At 31.5% G+C, this 18,121-nt stretch overlaps 1 protein-coding gene across 1 annotated transcript in view; it reads left to right on the forward strand.

Annotated features, from left to right (window-relative positions):
- The window catches only part of LOC148944355 (membralin-like), a 234,192-nt gene that overhangs the window by 132,451 nt on the left and 83,620 nt on the right, over window positions 1-18,121 (forward strand). Inside the window, exon 4 of the mRNA XM_089100176.1 lies at window positions 13,044-13,143. Within this exon, the coding sequence (XP_088956302.1) occupies window positions 13,044-13,143 (100 nt within the window). The remainder of the gene's footprint in view (window positions 1-13,043; window positions 13,144-18,121) is intronic.

The raw sequence follows: 18,121 nt of genomic DNA on the forward strand, positions 1-18,121 counted from the left end.
ATTCATGCAATTACTCTCCCCCTGAAAAACGACCGAGATGGAACGATACCACATCGATGCAAGATAGCAAAATACACGGTGAAAATATCCCTTTACACATTGACAACGATTCGAGTGAAACAAGAAAACAGTTAAGGACAATTCTAAAAACACAGAAAAAGGACAAACATACCCTTCTTTATAATGGTAGAGATGTGAGACGCTTTAGTCTATTAAATCACGCAATGAAATACCCTGTGATATCGTTATACCCCGTGATATCGTTATGCTAAGCATTCCAAAACACGAAAATGCTTCAGCGACCAAAGAGATTTTTTTTTTTTTTTTAAATGTTTCTGTACATTGTGATTTAGAAATTAAAGGCTATTAAATGTTTCACAAGTTCAAAACGGTTAATAGACGACTCGAATTTCACTTTAAGCAATTGTAAGAATAGTAGATTTTCAACAGATGATAAATCTTCCATCAAATCATGAGTAGAAAATACACTTTCAGATCCAGCATGCCAGGGAACACACTTTCATATTCAGCATGTAGGAGAACCCTAAATGGTCACCCCTAAAAAGGTAAGTTAACCCTAAATGGTTATTGGTTAGTGAACTGTAATCTGTTTGAGTAGGATAAACGCTTGTGGAGTACTACATTACGTTATGTAAGCAGACTGGGAATCTATGATAGAGTGATTACATCACTTACTAATACTGCTCAGGAACTGAGAAATGTCCAAGAGGAAGTCAGTGGAATTTGCAGCTTTTTCGGAGTTGAAGCACTCTACGTAAAGGGCAATGTACCTACAGATAATGTTTTAATTCAAAAGTGTGACCCTAGGATTCCACTTTTCAATCTAGAAGAGTTTAAGTGTCCCAAATTTGAGGGGGTTATCACCGGCCTGAAGACGAGGTTAGGTCCTTTGCACAGTGGAGACCTAAGAACATACCTGATCGTGAAAAATCCAACAGACAATTTAAAAAACTCTAATATTTACGGGGAACAGCTTTTTGGTATTTTTAATCTATAAATAGAATTACATTTTTTAAGAACAAGTTTTTTGATTTTTTTTTTTTCTTTCTCAAAAAAAAAAAAAATCTTTTTTTAAAAATAGAGAATTTTAAAATTATTTTATTTTTTTATTTTTTTAAATATATTAAAATTTAAAAATATTCTTAAAGTTCTAAAAATTTCGCTCTTTGATTGGTCAGAGACACGATGTGACTTCCCCATCGGTATTCTATGACCGGTTATTGACACTACCTAATCTATTGCATGTATTAAATCAGTATTTCTTACGCAGTGGAATGATAAACACATAAGTCATATCTTTAAAAAAAAAGTGAAGATGGAGAATTATAATAAATTTTTTTTACATAAAAAGGTTATTGTAGCATTGAATGCTGACAAAGAGAAGTATTTAAACTTTGAAACAAGTACAGGTGGTTGCACTATTGTAAATGTATGCATGTATTGTCATGACAGTAAGGAATTAAATTTCTTTGGAATACCGAAAAAATTCCACTCTTATGTTGGTGGTTATGCGAGATTGAGATCTCCAGAGATGATTGCACTCATACATAATGCCAACATAAAAATAATCATTGATGATAGAGGACAACTCCTTGTTACTGTTGCAGGTAACACATTACCTACTGATACATCCAATCGTCACCTTTCGGGTATTAGCATTCAACGGAAGATCAATAAAAGAAAGGCCTACTCTTCTACTAGTATCCTAAACCATATCTTGTCTACGTGCCGAAACTGTTACCTGTGTAAAAATAATGTTATAATAGACAGTGAAATTGCCAGAAAAATAAAAAGGGCATTGTCAGAAAATATCACTATGGAATATAAACATGAATCGATTAAAAATAAAAGCACCATCAAACATTACTTTCTTTGATAAAACAGTCATGGATAAAAATAATACCAAAGACAAAAAGCATATTGAGCCTGTTGATGAGACACCATTAAAAAATGTGTATGACTCTAAATAGAATAATAATTATTCTACTGATTACGAACTAAGAAAAGACAATAGCTATAATATCAAGTGAGAACATGGTGAACTATTTTATGGAACAGATTCAAAATGTCCAAAGTTAATCATTGATATTAATAGTGTATCATAATATATTTTTTGTATTAATATTCTACATAGCATTATTTCATTAAAAATATATTATGCATTACATTGTTATGTGTTCATTATTTTTAGAGTAAGCTAGCATATCAAACGTTTAGAATGTCTAATAAAACGTCGGAGATGTAAGAAAAGGAATTTGCATACATCTATTGTCAGACACATGGGAACAAATCCTTTCTTGAATTCGCCTCCTGGATAAATAAAAAAGACATTTCATTCAATAAATTATGACGAAACTCTAAGTAAGCAACAAACTCTTTCTTGAAGTTACATCATGGATACACAATGCAGAAATTTCATTTAAGAAATTATCAAAAATTGTAAGTAAGTAGCAAATTCTTTCAAAAATATGTTAATACGATTAAGCAATAAATATCTTTAAGCTTAACCCGTCTTTATTCTTTAGATTAGTTTTATGCATTTCATTAAATTATGAAGAAATTGTAAGTAAGTAACAATAGCTTTCTTGAATTCGCTTCCTGGACACAATACAGATATTTAATTCAAGAAATCATAATAAAATCGCAAGTAAGTAATTAAGTCTTTATAGTTTTCACCTATTGGATACACAATACTGAAATTTCATTCAAGAAATTATGAAGGAATTGTAAATAGGTAACACACACTCATGTTACCTCATGGATACACAATGCAGAAATTTCATTTAAGAAATTATCAAAAATTTTAAGTAAGTAGCAAATTCTTTCTTGAATTCACCTCCTGGGTAAATAAAAAAGACAATTCATTAAAGAAATTATGAAAAAATTGTAAGTAAGTAGCAAATTCTTTCTTGAATTCACCTGCTGGATAAACAAAAAGACATTTCGTTCGAGAAATTATGACAAAATTCCAAGTAAGTAACAAACTCTTTATTGTTTTTATGACTTAGATACACGGTGTAGAAATTTAATTCAAGAAATTATGAAAAAATTCTCAGTAAGTAACAATTTCTTTCTTGAAATAAACTCTCTGATACACAATACATAAATTTCATTTAATAAATTATTAAAAAATAAACAATTTCTTTCTTGAAGTCAACTCTTGGATACATAATACGGAAATTTCATTCAAGAAATTATGAAAATATTTGTAAGTAAGTAACAAACTCTTTTTGTTTTCACTTCTTGGATATACAGTACAGATACTTCATTCAAGAAATTATGAAAAAACCGCAAGTAAGTAACTTTTTTCTCTTTATCAAAAACAATTTTCACTTAGCTACACGATGTAGAAATTTAATTCAAGAAATTAGGAAAAAATTCTCAGTAAGTAGGCCTAACAATTTCTTTCTTGAAGTCAACTCATAGATACACAATACGGAAATTTCATTCAAGAATTTCATGACTTAGATACACGATGTAGAAATTTGATTCAAGAAATTATGAAAAAATTCTCAGCAGGTAACAATTTCTTTCTTGAAGTCATTTCTTGGATACACAATACGGAAATTTCATTCAAGAAATTATGAAAATATTTGTAAGTAAGTAACAAACTCTTCATTGATTTCACCTCTTGGATATACGACGTAGAAATTAAATTCAAGAAATTATGAAAAAATCGCAATTAAGTAGCTTTTTTTTTTCTCTTTATAACAAACAATTTTCACATAGATACTCGATTTAGAAATATAATTAAAGAAATTATTAAAACATTATCAGTAAGTAAAAAATTCTTTATTGAAGTCAACTCTTGGATACACAAAATACGGAAATTTTATTCAAGAAATTATAAAAAATATTTGTAAGTAAGTAACAAGCTCGTTATTGATTACACCTCTTGAATATACAGTACAGATACTTCATTCAAGAAACGTGATTAAACACGTTTTGAAACTACATGCTATTTGTATGCCTTTCCTTGGCACCTTTCAAAACGAGCGGGGATTCCCCAATGGTTCCTACACATTGCAAAAAAGTGAGCAGTAATAAAACTCCACTTTTTCAACCAGACTAGTTTTTTAGGGATCAATAGGGAGAGATATGTAAAGTCGACATAGCTTTATTTCATTTTTTTTTAAGGTTCTTTTTGTCGTGGTTTCGTGCGCGCACGTAACCTCGTCTAAATGAACCTTAAAAAAAATGAAATAAAGCTATGTCGACTTTACATATCTCTCCCTATTGGTCCCTAAAAAACCAGTCTGGTTGAAAACGTGGAGTTTTCGTACTGCTCACTTTTTTGCAATGTGTAGGAACCAGTGGGGAATCCCCGCTCGTTTGGAAAGGTGCCAAGGAAAGGCATACAAATAGCATGTAGTTTCAAAACGTGTTTAATCACGTTTCTTGAATGAAGTATCTGTACTGTATATTCATGAGGTGAAATAAATATAGAGCTTGTTACTGTCTTACAAATATTTTATATAATTTCTTGAATTAAATTTAGGTATTTTGTGTATAAAAAAGCTGACTTCAATAAAGAAATATTTACTTAATAAAAATTTTTTCCTAATTTCTTGAATTAAATTTCTAAATAGTGTAGCTAAGTGAAAATTGTTTGTTATAAAGAGAAAAAAAAAGCTACTTACTTGCGATTTTTTCATAATTTCTTGAATTTAATTTCTACGTCGTATATCCAAGAGGTGAAATCAATAAAGAGTTTGTTACTTACTTACAAATATTTTCATAATTTATTGAATGAAATTTCCGTATTGTGTATCCAAGAAATGACTTCAAGAAAGAAATTGTTACCTACTGAGAATTTTTTCATAATTTCTTGAATCAAATTTCTACATCGTGTATCTAAGTCATGAAATTCTTGAATGAAATTTCCGTATTGTGTATCTATGAGTTGACTTCAAGAAAGAAATTGTTACTTACTGAGAATTTTTTCCTAATTTCTTGAATTAAATTTCTACATCGTGTAGCTAAGTGAAAATTGTTTTTGATAAAGAGAAAAAAGTTACTTACTTGCGGTTTTTTCATAATTTCTTGAATGAAGTATCTGTACTGTATATCCAAGAAGTGAAAACAAAAAGAGTTTGTTACTTACTTACAAATATTTTCATAATTTCTTGAATGAAATTTCCGTATTATGTATCCATGATTTGACTTCAGTAATTATTTTGTTTTTTTTTTCATAATTTATTAAATTAAATTACCGTTTTTTGTATCAAAGAGTAGACTTAAATAAATAAATTTTTAATTAATTAGAATTTTTTTTAATAATTTATTTAATTAAATTTATAAATCGTGTATCTAAGTAATGAAAACAATAAAGAGTTTGTTACTTACTTGGAATTTTGTCATAATTTCTTGAACGAAATGTCTTTTTGTTTATCCAGCAGGTGAATTCAAGAAAGAATTTGCTACTTACTTACAATTTTTTCATAATTTCTTTAATGAATTGTCTTTTTTATTTACCCAGGAGGCGAATTCAAGAAAGAATTTGCTACTTACTTAAAATTTTTGATAATTTCTTAAATGAAATTTCTGCATTGTGTATCCATGAGGTAACATGAGTGTGTGTTACCTATTTACAATTCCTTCATAATTTCTTGAATGAAATTTCAGTATTGTGTATCCAATTGGTGAAAACAATAAAGACTTTATTACTTACTTGCGATTTTATTATGATTTCTTGAATTAAATATCTGTATTGTGTCCAGGAAGCGAATTCAAGAAAGCTATTGTTACTTACTTACATTTTCTTCATAATTTAATGAAATGCATAAAACTATTCTAAATAATAAAGAATGGTTAAGCTTAAAGATATTTATTGCTTAAACGTATTAACATATTTTTGAAAGAATTTGCTACTTACTTACAATTTTTGATAATCTCTTAAATGAAATTTCTAAATTGTGTATCCGTGATGTAACTTAAAGAAAGAGTTTGTTGCTTACTTAGAGTTTCGTCATAATTTCTTGAATGAAATGTTTTTTTTTATTTATCCAGGAGGCGAATTCAAGAAAGAATTTGTTCCCATGTTTCTGACAATAGATGTATGCAAATTCCTTTTCTTACATCTCCGACGTTTTATTAGACATTCTAAACGTTTGAGATGCTAGCTTACTCTAAAAATAATGAACACATAACAATGTAATGCATAATATATTTTTAATGAAATAATGTTATGTAGAATATTAATACAAAAAATATATTATGATACAATATTAATATCAATAATTAACTTTGGACATTTTGAATCTGTTCCATAAAATAGTTCACCATGTTCTCTCTTGATATTATAGCTATTGTCTTCTCTTAGTTCGTTACAGTAGAATAATCATTATTCCATTTTGAGTCATACACAATTTTTACTGGTGTCTCATCAACAGGCTCAATATGCGTTTCGTCTTTGGTATTATTTGGATCAATGGCTGTTTGATCAATGGCAGTAACGTTTGCTGGTGGTTTGTTTTTCATCGATTCATCTTTATATTCCATCGTGATATTTTCTGACAATGACCTTTTTATTTTTCTGGCAATTTCACAGTCTATTAACACATTATTTTTACACAGGGAACTGTGTAGACATGTAGACAAGATATGTCTTACGATATTATTAGAAGTGAAGGCTTTTCTTTTATTGAACTTCCGTTTAATACTAATACCCAAAAACTGACGACTGGATGTTTCAGTAGTTAATGTATTAGCTGCAACAGTAACAAGGAGTAGTCCTCTTATCATCAATGATTATTTTTATGTTGGTATTCTCTTTGAGTGCAATCATCTCTGGAGATCTCAATCTCGCATAACCACCAACATAAGAGTGGAATTTTTTCGGTATTCCAAAGAAATTTAATTCCTTACTGTCATGACAATGCATGCATACAGTTCCAATAGTGCTACCACCTGTACTTGTTTCAAAGTTTAAATACGTCTCTTTGTCAGCATTCAATGCTACAATAACCTTTTTATTTAACCAAACTTTATTAAAATGCTCCATATTAACTTTTTTTTTTTTTTTAAGATATGAATTATTTTTTTATCATTACACTTCTTAAAAAATACTTATTTAATACATGAAATAGATTAGGTATTGTCAATAACCAGTCATAGAATACCGGTGGGGAAGTCACATCGTGTCTCTGACCAATCACAGAGCGCAATTGTTAGAACTGTAAGCATATTTTGAAATTTTAATTTATGTACAAAAATAATAAAATATATAAATTTGAAAAATTTCGAAGTTTTAAAAAAGATTTTTTTTTTTTTTTTGAGAAAGAAAAAAAAAACAACAACAAATGTTTACATAAAAATATTACTTAGAGTTCACTCTTAAACATCCACAAACGATGGTCCCATGATATAGAATAGTTTTTAACATGTCTTTTGGATTTATCACGATCATGTATGTTCTTAGGTATCCACTGTGCGAAGGACCTAACCTCGTCTTCAGGACGGTGATAACCCCCCCCCCCTCAAATTTGGGACACTTAAACTCCTCTAGATTGAAAAGTGGAATCCTAGGGTAATACTTTTGAATTAAAACACAATCTGTTGGTACATTGCCTTGTACGTATAGTGCTTCAAGACCGAAAAAGCTGCAAATTCCACTGACTTCATCGTGGATATTTCTCAGTTCCCAAGCAGAATTAGTAAGTGGTGTTACCACTATATCATAGAATCCCAGTTTATTTATATAACGTAATGTAGTACTCCACAAGCTTTTATCATACTCAAACAGATTACAGTTCACTAACCAATAACCATTTAGGGTTAACTTACCTTTTTAGGGGTGACCATTTAGGGTTCTCCTACATGCTGAATATGAAAGTGTGTTCCCTGGCATGCTGGATCTGAAAGTGTATTTTCTACTCATGATTTGATGGAAGATTTATCATCTTTTTAAAATCTAATTTTTTTAAAATTGCTTAAATTTAAATTGGATTATTATATTACACTTTTTTAAAGTTTTAAAACTTTAAGAGAAATTCATTTATGAAAAACACTGTTAATAAACATTAAAAAAAAAAAAAAAAAAATCTCTTTGGTCGTTGAAGAATTTTCGTGTTTTGGAATGCTTAGTAATATGATATCACGGGGTAAAACGAAATAGACGAGTATTTAATTGCATGATTTAATTTACTAAAGTGTCTCACATCTCTACCATTATACAGAAGGGTATGTTTGTCCTTTTTCTGTGTTTTTAGAAGTGTCCTTAACTGTTTTCTTGTTTCACTCGAATCGTTGTCAATGTGTAAAGGGGTATTTTCACCGTGTTTTTTGTTTTGTTGCATCGTTGTGGTTTGTTTCCTTCTCGGTGTCTTTTCAGGGGGATTTTAATTTAATTAATACAATTCCTCATTAAAAAAAAAAAAAAAAGAAGAAAAATTTAGTAAGTAAAAATAAAAACCAAATTTAAAGAAAAATTGTACCAAAAAATTTTATTCTTATTTTTCTAGCGCTCTATTTTATAGTGCATTATAAATATTCAAAAAAAATTTTAAAATGAAAGTAAGGAGAAACACTAAAACTTAAAATGAACCAAAATTATTACGTATACTAGTGGGGTTCCCTCCTCCTCAACACTTCTCCTTTCACACTAAGTTCAAATTTTGTTCCAGTTATTTCAAAATGACCTCTGACTAAAGCGGATCGCTTAATTAGACTAAAGGGCTCTAGTGAAATCAATAGATTAGATTGATCATATAGAGAGAGGTCTTTACGAAGGGGCGACAAACCGCATAGTTTTATTTTTTTCAAATATATGTGGCACTGAAGACGGCTTTAAACATTTTCCCCTATAATAACCTAAGCTCATGCATTATCTCTTTTATTTGTATGAACTTTGTATTTTTTTAAAAGTAAACTTGAACCAAAAAGGTATTTTTTCACATTAATGTGGCGCTTTCTCCTAATTTATAAATAGAACCAGAACCAATCAAAAGATCCTGCTGGCTAAGGCTTCAACTAGTTAACTATGTAAAATTATAATAACACTTTTAAAAAAATCCATAAAAATCTATTCTGTATATGAAATGGGCTGTCCCCGCCGCAACACCGCGCTTTTTACGCAAAAGTTTGACTTTCTCACGACTCTTTTTTTAAAACAATAAAAAACTTTAGCGTAAAGAGCGAGGCATTGAGGAGGGGACAGCCCCTTTCTTATGCGGAATAATTTCTGTTTGGTTTAAGTTTTACCGTCGTTCCGTGCTTTATTTTAAAAAAAAACTTGTTTTTTTTATTTAATCTAAAGAATAATTTAAAAAAAAATTATTTTTTTAATTGTTTGTAGAAATTATAAAAATAAAGTAGATAAGAGCATTAGCTTTCGAATGAACCATTAAACGTCAATCTAAAAGTGCTGGTAGTCCACTAGCCCCAGCTTTTCCACTCGAGACATTGCACTAAAAGTGCCGTTTTTAGTGCCGTTTTGAAGTTGTTGATGGTTGAATTTATAGGAAGAACGTAGATATGAGTAATATCTTTTATACGAGCTACTAAAAATCTGTATAGATACCTGCGATAGCAATACGCCCAAAAATAATACGTCCGATACCGATACACTCTGCAGCCCTTTCCCCAGGGGACTTGGAGGGTCATAATATCACCAACACCAAATATATTTGACTCTAGCAATGTCTCTTGTAATCGTCAAATCTATTAAGTTTCTGATGTAAGCATCCTATTCTTTAATTACCCCGTGAGGTATTCTTAACCATCGCAGTACCTTTACGCTAATACCTCTTCGCAAAAAATTCGCAAATCTCGTAAACAAAAGAAGTAATTACGTCACTGTTGTTAGCTCCATCATTAATCTCCAATAATGTAATTGCACGCCTCATTTTTTTTTCCTCTACTAATATCCTTGCAAATAAAAACTATTCTCTTTGAATTCAAGTCTCTTACTAATATGAATTGTAAATAAAACTAAAAATATACACCTGTTTTTCCGACACGGATCTAACATAAAAAAAAAAAAAACTTGTTTATCATGAAATAGAAATTCAGTTAATTGTGCCAGAAAAAACTTGAACCAGAACAGATTATACCCAACCTGTTTGCTACGGGCGCGTACGCAAAGTATATACCTTCAAGCAAATTCCATATGATATTTCAAATTACTATACCTTCTATAGAAATGATACCTCTTTGCAAATGACCCTGGTAACCCCAATTCGTTCGAAACTTACACACATATCTATGCCTTCAGGCGTAAGTTTGAATGTAAGTTTCGAACGAATTGTACGGTTACTACTAGCATTTCTGCTGAAACCTGGAAATGCAGGTCCCATAGGCCCAGTCTCTCGGCACGTATAAACTTGACAAGCTTTTAAACCATGTCAAGGTACTGCAGCCATGGCTTTGCTGTTCGGTGATTTCGTAGGTCTTGAATCTTCTGTGTGATAATACTTTCCAGTTGTCCCAGCTCTGGTGCTTTGTCAAGGTCTCTGGGGTGTCGTTGAAGAGTTTCGCAAGGCCTTATCTGCATAAGACTGCAGCTCGGTTGCCACAAGATAGCGTTGAGAACGTGTGTAAATGTAATCACGCTAGGTTGAAAAGATCTAGATGTATACTGAAAAAAGACAAACGAACGGACAAAAAAAACACATAAAAAAAGATATCCTGGTTATCAATTAGTTTTTTTGCCAAAAATAGCGAAATTTTGCTATTTTTTAATAAAATGGAATTTTTTCATTTTATTTGACGTTTATAAGAAAAACTAACGTCAGAAACGGTTTCAGCTCTCAATTCTGATACAGATAGACGTATCAACCACTCATTTCGTGACACTTCATTTTTTCATGAAAAATAAAAATAAATGTTACAAAAATAGCGAAAAAAAAACAAATTTTGCAACGGGTTAGACATGGTGATTTTGGATATGTTGTTCAGCGCTTTTTTCTGGTTCGGATGGTGAAGAAAGCATTACTTTATCAATTTTTTCCTGGTTCGGGCATTTTTTTTTCCATATTATTACTATACTATAATATTGGTTTAAGAGATTGGTGTTCGTAGTTCGAACTTTCTTAAAATGTCCTGAGGATCAAAATTATGGTTCAGCGTCTCTACTTGCAAGTTGTATTTACCTATGTACTTTCTAAAGTTATCGGCTTTCCCCTGTTCCGACTCGTGTTGTTATCATTTAAATTTAATTGCTCTCATTGCCAAAGGGAATATATTAGGGAGATAGTATTTCAATAGCAAAATCAAAGAAGGTGTTTCTATTAAGGAATGGAAGGAGAAAGCCGCATCTGTCTTCTTTTATCGATGGAATAAGTTGGCTATGAAAATAAAAGCATATGTCCTTTCTAGAGAACAATATCCGGCGGGAAATTAAGCTTAGAAAAGTCTTTCTTTACGGGGAAAATTGTTTGGCAATGTTTGTGGCTCAAATTTAGAGTACCTTTTCGTGACGAGCAAATCAAGAAGGGATAAAAGTGGGAAGTTTCTTGTACTGCTTATGGCAGAGATCCGTCTTTTGTTGTCCTATGCTTAAAATCTGTTTTCGAATGGATTTTTCTTTAGAGGTAGCCACTTTGTGTGGGGATTCTTCAATTATTCAAAAATCAATGATGTAGTTTAAACATGGTCTATTAACGGAAATTTTGTCTAAAGCTGGAAGTTAGAAAAAAAGATTTTTCTTTCATTTAAAAAACCTTTTAAGGCTTTAATGTAAATTTTTAGCGGATTAAATTGTTGACTATTTAGAAAAATTACTAGGCTAAAGTTTTGTGAAACATTACTTTCATTGCCTTTGAACATAAATATTTTTGTGGGGGAGGGGTGCTGTAAACCTGCAAAATGTTCGAGGGGGTAAAGGTTTGAAAGCTTTTCACCAGAAAACTGTCATATTTTTCCGGATGTTATTTTTCCTGTGTCGGATGATAATCGGATCTGTGAAAGCTTATGACGTGCAGACACAAAAAAAAAAAATCTCTAGTATTGATGCACAGTACGGGGATAACCACATATAATTGTGGTTCAATAATTTTTAATTTTTTCAGTTGTCTAAGAATCAGTGGGGAACATACTCTATGAAAATCGTGGATGCTATAAAAAAAGAAATGATTTAAATTTAGTATAAAAAGACTGCATAAATAATTTCATAGACCACTCTGCCTTTTCCATTAACAAAATTATACAAATGAAAATACAGAAGAACGGGTTTAATAATTCCAAACAAGACATTAGACAACAAACAAAAAACCAAACTATAAATTATTTATAATATAAATGTTTTTATAGGGTTTTATTATTAATATTTTTTTTTTTAGTTTCTTATCCACTGTCTTGTTTTAACATATTGCACCCATTTTTCTATATTTTCATTAGTATAATTTTATAGAAAGACTGCACCAGGAAGTCCTTTTAAACATTTAAACTTCTTCAAGTCATCTGGATTCCACAAAAAGTAGCCTTGAAAATTATTACATAAACATCGTGGGTAATGGACAAAAGTCCTGAAAACTAATGTGAAATTTGTATTGAATAACAAAAAAGTAATTAAATGAAAATGGCTGACTTGCCATTGGGCGACAAAAAGGCTATGTTTGAAGATGTTTCTGTCCTTCTATCTTCTATCGCCGTTTAACTAGGAAACTAGACAAAAATGTGGACACACGTCTCACTTTTTTTAATCAAATAGGAAGTCTACATGAAAATCTGTGTTGTTCAGCACTGCAAATCCATCTGGAACCAACTCTCTGAGGTTATCCCATCAAAGCCATTTCTGTTGACTCCTTCAAGCAAAGCTATTAGAGTGACTAAATTGAGTAAAGAGCTTGTGGCTTTCTATTTGTTGTGAACTATCTGTGAATTTATACTTCAAAGTTTGTGCAAAACTAAATGAATGAGAATCGACATTATCGGCAAAAAAAAACCAGTTTATCTTGTTCATCTATGTACTGAGATTAATCCTATTTCGGAGATCCAGCTTCTTTTATAAAATACGTTTGGTCTGCACATTTACGTACATTTTAGTGCCTTGAATATCTTCTAATTTGGATTTTTATTTTCAGATTTTTCTTTCTCTTCTTCTATGCATTCTATATTTATAACCGCAGATTTAATGGTCAATTTCAAGATTTGGCGTTCTTTACATCCAACCACTTTATTTTGGTAAGTTTTTTTTTCATAGAAAATAAACCGAATAGTATAAACGTTTTTTAAGCATAAGTGCTATGTGTATGATTTTGAAAAAAAAAAGTATTTTCAACTGAAAGTAATAAGCAACATTAAAACTTAAAGGAAAAACAGCAATTTTTCCGTATATGAATCCTAAAAGTTTTATTTAATACCTTAAAAAAACTTCAGTTTCTAGTTAGGAGGCCCTTGTGTTTCAAGAGTTGTTCTTAAAGAATTGGGACAAAAAGTCAAACTTTAGAGTAAAGAGTGGTGTATTGAGGAGAGAGCAACCCCCTCATATTCAGAATAAATTCTGTTCGTTTTAAGTTTTAATGTTGTTCCTTACTTTCAGCAGGAAAAACTTCTTTTTATTTAATTTCTTATCATTTTTCAAACCATGCTCGAAATTTGGCTCCCTCTCCATGGAAGATTTCCTGCCCTCACGAAAAATTCCTTAATAGGAAGTTCCTCCCACGTAAAATACCCCCCCCCCCCTGGAAAATTCCATCGAGACGACTCCATCCTATCGGGAACTTACCCGGAAAATATCTTGCGGACGATTCAGCCTCAAAAATTATCCTTAGCATACTTTCACTTGAAAATGACTTTAATTTATTATTGATTTTCAAAGCGCACCTGAAATCTCCCCTCCGCCGAAAGTTTTTTCCCGGAATCTTCCCCTATAAAGTAACTCCCGTGGAAAATTTCTCCATGAATAATTTCTCCAGCGGAAAATTCCCCATGGAGAATTTTCCCTGCGGAAAATCTCCCCCACGAAAAATTTCTCCGGACGATTCTAATCCTGTTGAAAATTTCCTCAGACTATTCCTCCGGAATATATCCACATGTAAAATTGAGTCGGCGAAGAGAAAGTAAGCATACTAAAAAAAAAATCATATAATATTCTGGCAAATTCCCCCAATGTAAAATATCCCTTGGAAAGTTCACCCTGGAAACTTCCCTCCCCACACAAAATTCTCCCCGAGGAAAACCCCCTAGCAGAAAATCTCCCCCCCCCTTTGAAAAATATCTGAATACTTCCTAGTAACGAATACTATACGTAAACAATGAGTAAATTGCACAACTTACAGCCTTTTCCCCCTGGGGCTGTGGAGGTCATGTTATCCCCAAAAGCATGGTTATTGGACCTTTAAACTATGCTGAACAAATCGCCTATCTCGAAACCTTTATCGGACGACTTAAAAAAAATACAGTGGGAGGGGGACTAGTTCTCCTCCAGTCCTTTTGGTCACTTAAAATGGGCACTAGAATTTTTTATTTCCGTTCGAATGACCCTTCCCTGATGTTCCAAGATCATAGGTTTGACGCAATTACCCCTGGAAAAAAAAAGAAAAACAAATAAAACGCAACTGTGATTTTTCATCTGGCAAAAAAAATACAAAATTCCACCTTCTTGCAGATGGGAGTTTGAAACCTCTACAGCAGGGTTCTCTGATATGCTGAATAAGATGGCGTGATTTTCATTAAGATTCCATTACTTTTTGGGGGAGTTTCACCTCTTTTACGAAGATTCAACAAATGTTCTCAGGTTCGAAGCCATTAATGGGTATAACTGAATTTACTAAATCCTATATATTTGGAATAAGCATAAATAGTCAATTCTTTTGATGTATATATTGATTTCAACATTCTGCTCAAAGTTTTTCAAAATTCTATAACCCAATCCTCTCTAAACTCAACCCTATTTAACTGAATCATCGTTCAACTGAACTCCCCCTTTGACGCGACCTTCACGTAATTCAACTCCCCCCGCCCATTTATGTCAAGCCCTGTTTGACTCAGCTCAATCCGAGGCCTAAGAATGAGTTTGAACTGGCGCTGATTAGAATCTAAAAATTTGCTTTCTTGCTTCGGTCGCTGATCAAATATTATAGTTATCTTGTTTTAAAATGCATGAATGGAGAAGTGGGAGGGTCGTTGAATTTGGGCCTTGGCTCTAAAATTAGAAATAGCTTTTTTCGGCCGGCTTTAATAGGATGTAGTCTCTAGTCTAGGAATACACAATAGTAAGAAAGAGTCTGAAGAAAAATTGAGAGGTATAGGGGAGAAACCAAATTTAAACAGGCTTTAAAACTTCTATTGCCAAAAATGGTTCTAAAATAAGATTGCGATGGTAGCGCTGCTTTTAAAAGTGAATCAGTTGTCTTTTTTATTTGGAACTATCGAGTTAAGTATGCTATATAACGTCAAAACCAGTAACCAGTTAATGCACGCCTTTATAAAATGGAGAAAATAAAACTCTAATTCCCACAACCTTGGATAGTTCCCCATTTTAACGTCACTATAATTTTCCAGTGACCCGCTAGTGGCGGAGAAAAAAAAATATGTCCGAGTACATTTTGAAATACCACAGAATTTGTTTCATTAGAAATTTTAGGGTTAAAAAGAAAAGGAATGTCACCTATCATTAACGAATCAGGTCTGTACTTGAATGAATTTTTCTTTCACTTGTTAGTTTTTTTCCAAACCATACTTTTTATTTTCCGCTTACAAATGGGACTCGGACGGGGAATTTTGATGGAGAGATCTAAGACATCAGTATAAGGATTTTTGATCATAGAGATTTCAGTGGTAGATCTTTTATTGTTTCAAGCCTTTATGTTCCAGAAATGACACTAAAATCATCTTTTGGTACCATAAGGCATTTTCAGAATCGAACAAATGAGAATGTTGAGAATATATATTTTAAAACAAACAAGAATATATATTTTATAAAAATATATATTTTATATATATTATATATATTTTATATATTTTATATATATTTTATATATTATATATTTTATATATTTTATATATTTTTTAAGACATATTATAAAGACAAGAATATATTTTATATAAATTTTATATATTTTATATATTATATATTTTATATATTTTATATAATATTTTAAAACAAACAAGTGGACAAAACAAAAAACTTTAAATAATAAAGAAATCCGAATATTTCCACTTCACGTCCGGAAGCCTTACTCAACAGAAAAAAATGGATTAAGCTAAACTAAACAAAATATATAAAGAAAAGGAAAACAAAAAACAATAAACCAAATTATCATTATAAAAATTTCCAATATCGCCATGCAAAAGATGAATACGCACAAGAGAATAATAAATTAGGTTGTCTCATACGACCATTGCTATATCACCATCATCAGTGCTATTTGTATGGTGATATTGGAAGTTATTAAGATATGTTAAACTCGAAATGTACCAGAGAGCTTAGTATGCATCGTTGGACTTGGTTTTTGGGCTGCCTAAGCTTAACTCTAACCTCTTCTGGAGGTTTATTTTTTCTTCAATCATTGCATAGCTACTCGAAAACTGCTTTTTGTTAGTTGTTCGAGTTTAATGAATTTTTAAAAATTCATGGATAATCTTTACTCTATTGTTGGCTAAAAAGTATAACTATGTTATCGATACTGTCCTTTTCCGCACGGGAGTATAGCCAAATATCTATTTGGTACAGATCCAAAACTTTTCAGCTAGTCTAGAATGAAAGTTGGGCACACGTATTTTTCGCCTTCTTCTGCGTACCCCCATGACTAGGACCGTAGTGAATCGGGTCTTGGAAATTTGGTAGATTAATAATGAAAATTCCTATCTGATACCAATGTTTGTCTTTATGTTTTGTTATGGTATAATGTTTTATTTATATATTACTTAATTACATTCAAGATGTTCCTCTTAATAATTTCATTAAACTTTATTAGGTAAACATGTTACAATAGAAGTAACTGCTTTCTGATTTTGGTATAAAATACGAAAGGGAAAGTATCATATTGATTTTATTTATCAAATTGTTTCGTTGTCTCAGCATCATAGAGCTTTGTTAAGGGTCCAGGTGTCTTTCTTTTATGACTATCGATTTTTTCCTTTATCACTAAGGATTTTCAGGGGAAACTTGTTATGATCTCATTTTTGTTGTTTCTACGACCGAATTTTAGCGTCCTTTTAGCTGTAATGCTCGTTAATTATTTAATAATAGAATCTAAGAGAAAAAGAAGAGGTTCTATTTGGTAGTTAAGGAAAGTGGAATGTTCTTGGCAGAGGTGATCACAACACTATGTGCAAGAAGAGGTTATCCCCCAATTGCTATTCGCTGATTGCCGGTAACTGTTGGCACTTGTGGTAGAAAGGTAGGAAGACAGCAGATAAAGTATCATAGAAGATGAGTTTTTGTATTTTGTAGTAAATGTATTTTGAAGAGTATGCGTTAGTTTTTCAAAACATCGACTGAAAATGAAAATTACATCGAACAGTTCGTCGTAACGAACTGTTTGTAAGTAAGGAGTGACCTGGCTCAATAGTAACCGAAACTCTAAAAACGGAATTTTTATGCTAATAGATACATCAAAAGAATCGAATTTTTATTTTGATTTAAAAAAAAAATTTTTATCAAGTTTAGTCTTAAAAATGTAGAGGTTTCTAGCTCCTATATGCAAAAATGTAAAATTTTATAATTATATTTTTTTTTTTTTTTTTAGAAGAAAGACCACGGATGCGTGTTTTTTTTTTTTATTAATATTTTTTATCTTCCCGGGGGTGATTGAACTAAGCCCCCAAAATGACCCCACAGTCCCCAGGTGAAGGGCTGCAAGTTGTGAACTTTACCCGTTCTTTACGTATAATATTTGTTATTGGGAAGGATACAGCCTTTTTTTTTAAGGGGGGGGGGGCGGTGTGTTTGGGGTGGGTTTATATGCGAAGAATCTCCCGTGGGGAGTGAATATTCCAGGGGAAATTCGACACTGGCGTGGGGGGGGGCTGACAGAATGACTATACTAAATTCTTTTTAATTGTCTCACATTCTCTTTGCCAAATTTTTCATGTGGAGATGTTCCTGGGGAATTATCCAGGGTGTCTTTCACGCGTGTTTTGTTTTATGGGAAATAATTTTGACGCAAGGGGGCATTTCTGGAGTGGTCGAGAAACCTTTTAGATATTAAAGTCT

This window comes from Artemia sp. Qi Xiang Cuo, chromosome 14, assembly GCF_049724085.1.
Source record: "Artemia sp. Qi Xiang Cuo chromosome 14, ASM4972408v1, whole genome shotgun sequence".
Taxonomy (NCBI): Eukaryota; Metazoa; Arthropoda; class Branchiopoda; order Anostraca; family Artemiidae; genus Artemia; species Artemia sp. Qi Xiang Cuo.